Below are 8,029 nucleotides of genomic sequence, written 5' to 3' on the forward strand. Positions count from 1 at the left end.
CGGTAATATATATCTAAGAGACTTGTATTTGGACTTGTATTCAAAGCTTTTAAATAGGTTGGTCATTAAAATTATGGGACTACAATTTATTGACCTAAAAGGCTTTTGTTTTTCCTTACTGTTTACAAGCGGGGAAAAAGAGATGCCAATAAGATTTTTAAGCTAAATATTCATCTACTTGAAATAGCTAAAAAATTACCTCTTTGAAACAAATGTATTCCTTCCATCCATTAATCCATCATGGATTGAATACTTACATCTTTTCGTTAAAATTGCGAATATTTTACTTCAAACTACATAAATATATTCGGGTTTTCCAATAAGAGTGCTCATGAGGTATAGACTATACTGCCGTACAAACTAAAAGGATGCATAAGTCTAATCTGACTGGAACTTAGAAAATCGAGAAAAACTTCTTGCTCAAACAACTTTAATATCGAATAAAATTTTGGATAATTAAGATACTCTAATCGGGTGAAAATATAGTGCTTTTTCATACTTGGCAATAAAACATTGATTTTTTAAACAATTTCTATTAGAAAATGGACTTGCGATGTTTTAATAGTCGCACAAAGTCCAAAATACAAGGTAAAAGAACACAAAGTCACTTGCGGACGATGCCTTTGTCGAAGTACTCGAGTGCAGCCTCAACATACAACAACAAAACATTCGTAAGGGACAATGTGTATTTAGTGGCTGTTCGGGATTTACCCGAACGATCGTTGCTAGTGTATAGCCGAATTTAGCCGGGACTTATTTCCCGTGGATTTCCGATCAGAGTCCGAGCTAATTCTCAAGTCTAAAACATACGTAAGGCCAAGCGATTCTTTTCGTTTGCCAATTCGCGCCGCACTCGGTCACTTTTATAATGCAAAAAAGACACAAAGTTCTTTCGGTTCTTTTTCATGTGTATGCTGATTACGTATTTTCTTCCTTGTAGAACTATTAGGACACGCAAAGTGCTTTGCGTATCTTTTTCTGTTGTATTTTAAAACTTTTTCGATGTTCCTCATTTATAAACAATCCTTTTTTGCAATAAATATTGATCATTAATATACTTTATTAACACAGATGCAGCTTTCTCTTACGAATTCAAACATACCAAAAACTCATTTTTCATAAAAATGTCAATTATGTATCTTTTTTGTTTGGGCGGCAGCATAGAGGAAGGACTTTCCGAGAAGTGTGTTACCCCCACTCTCTACCGAAAAGTTCACGCACTCGAAACGTAAGCGGGTCTCTCAATTACAGCGCTTCGTATCTCCTTGATTTTTCTCGTTAAACGTTTTTTTACACACGAAACTAAACTGAAATCCAAACTAGCTATTGCTAAAAAGATTGCACGGATCGATAAATGAAAAAAAATTCACTTTTTATTATTGTTTTTTTGATCGTCACGCAACCAAGACATTTACTTTGTTCAGCCCAAAACTTCGGCTAGAAGCACTTGACAAATAATAAATTTTCGAATAAGTCCACCTATACAGATTAAATGATTTTTCCACCATTGAATTATTTTCCTCTTAAAAAAAAATTAGAAATAACTTTTAGTCATCCATTATAAGTCTTTTAACCAACCTGCAAGTCAATTTCCAATGATCATTCATTAACTGGGCACGTCCGAGCTCCCCCCCCCCCATGATCTTTAAACGCAATGTATTTATTTTTATTGTTTTAAGGTATATAGTTGATCGTTATTATTTGCAGGGTTTGACTCTGGTAAATCTCGGCATTTGCGTCAAGTGCCATTGCAGCAAGTCACATTGTGACAATTCTTATTTCAAAAAATATGAAGTGCACAATATATGATTTAAGTTACCCCATTACTTTTTGCTGATTATTTGTGGACTTCACATTTTTTCTGATATTGATGTGATGATAAACTTGAATAGTAGCCGAGGTACCTAGCTCCTGAAGAAACGACATATCAGCCTCGACTCTCAAAAATAATTATTAAAAAAAAGTAAATTAATTTAAATTTTAAGAAAGCGAGAACTTATCTTCACAATGGGGAACCAAAAGGATTTTGAAGTTTTTTAACATAAAATCCACAAAAATTTAGTTTGTACTCATTAATCAAATGATTAATAATTATCAAATAATGAATAATAAATAATGAATAATGAATCAATTAATTATTAAACAATGAATAATGAATTCATTACTTGTTACATAATTAATAATGAATGAATTAAATAAAAATTCGTATAAATGTCCAATGTGTGATAGCAAGAAGTTATCGAAAAGATATTCTTAGTAGATTCTGTAAAAAAATTGATCATATTCCTTGAAATATGTCCTGAAACGCTATCGAGGTAGGTAAAGCGGGAAGTATCACTTTTCATAAAGAATGTTAGATATATGCTATAATTGAGGGCTTATTTAAGGTTCATTAAATACCCAAAAACCAAATTTTGAGTTCTGCATTTTTTCAAAGAAATGCATGGTACTGCCAGCTTTAAGTCAAGCCAGCAGTACCATGGTCGAAATATTGGTTATATAAAAAATTTTCTTTCACAGGAATTGAGGGCCCAATTAGGCCTCTTGCATCATCCCCGGTAAAATTGTTAAAAACAACCACTATTATAAAAAATACCCTAAAGAATAAATATACACTTATCTTAAAAGTGGGCACATCAGAATTGAAGAATCATTTTAGATTTTCTCACGCCGCCAAAATCAATTTTCGAAAACCATACTTTAACATAAAAAACAACCCCTCACTCAAAAGTGCACTAAATATGCACGAATCATAAAACATCGGAATTAATGGCACATTTTAGGCTCTTAATTGCCTCCAAAATCATATTTCAAAAACCATTCCTAACCATTAAAAAACTACGCCTCATCCAAAAAATATGATAAAGTGCACTAAATATGCACGAAACATGAGAGTAAATACATCGGAATTGAAGGCTTATTTAAGCTCTCAAGCATCCCCTAAAACAGATTTCCAAAACCATCCCTTAACATTGGAAAACCATCCCTTATCCAAAAGAACTGATAATGTGCAAGAAAATGTATTTGATCAGATTGTAATATTTTCTAGCCGTCAGAAAAAATCAAACCCTTTTCCAAAAACTATCCCTAACACTCGAAAACTACCCTGTAAAGGAATGCTACGTTCAAATAAGAATCAGGTACATCAGCAGTGTTTCTCGGACCGTGCTCTGAAATTAAAAATGCTCTAATATTAGAGGAAATGACTCGAATGTGGCACATTAACTCCTTTTTTATAGGTGCCAGCACAGAAAAAACTAAGAATAACATTTTGTTGCAGGAAATTTTTTAAAGCGATAAAGTTCTGTTTTGCTAAATTCGCGTCTTTAAAAAAACATGTGTTTGTCATGGAAAAACAAAAGAAAGTTTAACCGATATTTGTGTAAAGTTTATACTGTGAATTTAATTTTTGTTCCAGAGAATCTATCGTCAGAAATCGATGTAAAGTTTATCTTCTATTTTTTCTGTGGGGGCTCTATGAACCATAATTGAATTAATAATACGTCATTTTGACGGCTATTTAAAAAACAGAAGTTTTTCGGAAATCGGAAAAAGTCAGGTCGAATATGGTAAACCTTGAACTAAATTAAAATATAAAAAAATAAAAAGTTAACGGTATGTAAATATTAATGAATATAATTTTGAATAATGCAATATACGGTGAACCGTTCTTTAAACATACAGAAAGTTGAATAATGTCTAACTGTATTTTTGGGCCAAAAAAAGTGTGCCATATTCAAAGCCACCTATTCGAGCCACTGTCTACAAAATATTCATGTCTAAAAAGAATAACCTTTGAAGAGAAGCGTCTCCACATCCCCTTTCCAATACTATTCTATAACTAACCCTATTGTACTACTACAAGCAACATTTATTAATATAACTCTATTCACAAGATAATAAAAATAAATTTAAGGCTAATAAAAAATGAACTCGAGTATAACCGTTTATATATTTTGTATCTAACGTTTTCAATCATGCACATCGAGCAATGAAACTTACACTTTTATCTACTAGGATAAAACGAACTATTACTAACGGAGTACGTTTTAGTTTGTCAGAATTCCGAGTGTGCCATATTCGTGCTGATAATGTGCAAGAAAAAGTATATTATTAGTTTTCAAATATTTTATATTTCTTTTATGATATGGGTTGTTTTTGAAAAATTGGGCCGGGGTCATAAAAGAGCTTTAAATGAGCCCTCAATTCATGTGAAAGTACAAATTTGATATAATCGATATTTTTACCATAGTACTGCTAGGTTTACGTAAAGCTGTGAGTACCATGCATTTTTTTCAAATGCAGAGCCGAAAATTTAACTTTTGGGTTTATAATGAGCCTTAAATGAGCCCTCCATTATGGCATAGGTCTAATGTCCCTTGGACACTGAGAAAACTATATCGCATGAATTACAATATATACCGTAATTCCTGCGCTATATATCGTAATTATCGCGTTATAATAGCGCCAAATCGTGATATCGTACATTGCAAATTTTTACATTATATACCGCATAATTGTACAGTCTATAACGTAAGAATTAAAGTTTATAACGCTATCACATTGTGTTTCTTCTTTTGTGATCTCGCGAGGGTTCGAGTAGTGAACAAACGATCACAGGAAAAATTAAATATAAAGTTTAAATCGATTCCAGGTGAAAGAATCACTGGAACAAAAATTAACCTTGCCAGATAAACTTTACATGAATCGAAGATCCAGTGTCGTTTAACTTCATTAAATTTGAGAGAAATGGGGATTTCCATCTGTCAGTTACATTTTGCATCGACGAGTTCAGAATTATTTTCCTAACCTCAGTGAAAATATGTTTAATCATTAACCGTTGCAGGTCTTACCTACAGCAAATTTTTCCTTTTTTCTGTGATTGTTTTAAATCTAAGAGTCCCGATTTATAGCTCGAACTGACTCATACTCTGCCTTTTTTACATTGCTGCTAAGGACGCCGCGCCGTATAGAAGACGACACTAACTAAATTTAACTTCATTTTTTTCTGTGATATTAGTGCATTATAATATCTTATAAAGCTCCGGGACTTGATTGTACGTTAAAATATTGCGCTTTCTTGCAATATAGAGATTTTGCGACATTATTGTGCGATATCTTTTTCTCCATGGACAAAGTGGTACTACCGGCTTCACCACCTATACTATCGTCCAGGATACAAGGGGCATAAAGCTCTTGATATATGGTTACAACAACCTTAATATAATTTTATAAAATCGGCTCTAATGTTTTTTTAACAATGAACTCTATTTTTGTTATAAAATCTTCGGATTTATACTTGTATAAAATCCATGCAAATTTTTTAAAGAATTTTTAGATACAATATCTCATTTTAAGAAAATTTTATTTTTTCACTAATCTTAAGATTCCTAGACAATGATCCCAATTAATTCAAAAATTAGGACGCAAATTAAATACTAAAAACAAAATTATATCTTCGTATTTTTGAATATTTCTTCTCTTTAAATTTTAGGGTGAAGGGGACGGGTGGTCCAAAGGGTAAAAAAATCGTTTATTTAATGTTCATGCAGTAAAACGTATCAAAAATTTTTCCCTAAAAAATTTTCATTCGATCGCTCAGAGCGAATCGTGACAGAGCTAAAGTCTCCACACCTCGGACGAAGTACAATAGACGCAGTTAGCGAGTTTAGACTAAAGAGGCCAGAATTCTTCACGAAAAAAAATTTCTACACTTTTTCCATGCCTCAAACTTTAAACGTGTTTTTCTCAAAACTACATTTTTTAGAATGGTGAACGGTCTCTCTCAAAAACTTTAGCACTAATCTTCACCAAATATGGTATACATTTTCGACAGATATATCGCAAAAATGCAACGATTTTGTCGATCGAATTTTTGTTGTTGCGCTTTTACAGATACAAATTGGCGGATTTTTTAAGCTAAAAATCGATTTTTTCAGTTTTTTGACCGCCAAACCGGAAAAAAATAAAAATGTAAAAAGATGGTTGCATTATAGGCATTGATTTAATTTATCCAAATCTTTTTGTTTTTTTATTTACGATGATCCGCTTAATAGTTATCCCATTCACCGCAGAGCATCTTTTTCGAAGACGTCTCCCAAAATCTGTTGGCAACGGCTAAATTTTTCATATTTTTAGACAACAAATTCACAGGGTATTCTTGAAATGTCACTTAAAGATCCACAAAAGCTCCTAAATAAATAACTTATTCATCAATTTAGAAAAAATCGCTAAATAACGCTTTTTTACCCTTCGCACCATACCCACCTCCCCCCTTAAAATTATGACACTCTTATAATTTCTTACATTATTAAAAAAGAACGTATTCTCAGATAATGCTTACGCAATGCGAGATCTCCAAATTGTTTTTATTCGCACTAAACCTTGAAAATTTACTCGACACGTGTACATATATGAGGTAATAAAAGCGACGAATAGTACCACTCTCCAAGTATTCAGTTTCTTATCAAACATCGTTCTTTCCGAAGCTTTTTTTCGATAAAGAAGCTTGACTGAATAGAAATTTAAGATGTTTGCAAAATTCGCATCAGGTTTTTTATTACTAGGTAAGTAATTATCTATATTAAAAGAAATTTAAAGGTTGAAAAAATATTTTATTCAAGAATTAAAGTTACATAATTAAGTATATTTTATAAATACACTAAATATGAATTATTGTATAAAAAATAATAAAAAGAAATCAAATAAAAAAATGGCATGTTTTGTGTTATTTTCAATTAGAAAAACTTTATTTCGAATTTTATTAAGACACAAATTTTATTCTGTGTAAGGGCATGAATGACTGGCCATACCATATGTTCCTGTTTCTTTCCAACTACTTATTTTCAAACTCAAACAGATACCCTGCTGATATTTTAGAAAAAGAGGGAAAATGTAGCATACTACAGCTGACTGCCATATTTTAGATTGTAGTATGCTTAACTTATGTACCCTATTTTAATTTTAAACGGAATTGAGAGCAGGGATTTATTGCTATTATTCTGTGTAATATATACATATAATAGCCAAGGTACTACAGCATTATCTTAATTTCTTTCTATCAAGTTGAAAATTAATAAAATTGCATTATTTAAAGAAATGCACATAATAGTTAAACTGGGCCTTGTTATAGGTGAACACTGTGTATCGTTGTATAATGAAACCCAATCACACTTATGGGAAATTATTTTAGTATTAAACATATGTTCATCTTCATTTTTAAAGCTGTCGCAACTTTATTTTTGGATACCTATGCTATCACCATCAGCACCGACCAACCGGGCAAAATGGTGAGTTTTGTTTTACTTAGAACAATTATATAAAGTTTTTATTATCATATATAATACACGATACCTTTTTAACGCTAATTATGAATTTATTAAGAGATACATATGTAAAAGCGTGTAAAAATAATCGGGCATTAAAGTTGATGCTATTAGATGATTGAAAATAATAGGGTTTTTGTTGGCAATTTCAAATTATTTAACTAAATAAACTTTAATAAACCGTACTTCTACTAATTACAAAAATATTTCTTGCAGAATTTTATGAGCTACGGAAAGTGTCTTTTTAAATGTCATGTAAGTAAACAAAAGCTTGGACTGTCCTTCTCATATTGGAAATCCATTGATTTTTCCCAAAAATGTGAATTAAAAAAAAACTGTATTTCCAGAAATCTCACAAGGACCCAGTTTGTGCAATGCTTGGTAATGGAAAACATGTTAACTTCGGAAGAAAAACGTACGATTGCCTCAAAAAAAACTGCGGGCGAGGTTAGTTGTCTAGAAAGACATTTTCTTATTTCCTGCAGATAAATTTTATAAGCATGCTAAAATACTGCTTTTGTAAATACAAAAATTAGAGCCTTTGAATAGCTTAAAAGATATAACTGATCCACCTCGAATTCATTTGAAAAAGATTGTTTAACTTCAAAATATTCAATGCGAAGTAGCTTAATTTGGAAAATTATTTACTTCAAAAATATAACAGGTGTACTATATCGTTAGACATATCAGCTTTATAAAATAAT

At 31.5% G+C, this 8,029-nt stretch overlaps 1 protein-coding gene across 1 annotated transcript in view; it reads left to right on the top strand.

Moving 5' to 3' along the window:
* Positions 1–6,479: 6,479 nt before the first annotated feature.
* The window catches only part of LOC117177512, a 1,951-nt gene continuing 401 nt past the window's right edge, over positions 6,480–8,029 (top strand). The window contains exons 1-4 of the mRNA XM_033368268.1: positions 6,480–6,566; positions 7,225–7,289; positions 7,542–7,580; positions 7,673–7,772. Coding sequence (XP_033224159.1) covers positions 6,530–6,566; positions 7,225–7,289; positions 7,542–7,580; positions 7,673–7,772 — 241 coding nt within the window. The 5' untranslated portion in view covers positions 6,480–6,529. The remainder of the gene's footprint in view (positions 6,567–7,224; positions 7,290–7,541; positions 7,581–7,672; positions 7,773–8,029) is intronic.

Source organism: Belonocnema kinseyi, chromosome 7, assembly GCF_010883055.1.
Source record: "Belonocnema kinseyi isolate 2016_QV_RU_SX_M_011 chromosome 7, B_treatae_v1, whole genome shotgun sequence".
NCBI classification, from domain to species: Eukaryota; Metazoa; Arthropoda; class Insecta; order Hymenoptera; family Cynipidae; genus Belonocnema; species Belonocnema kinseyi.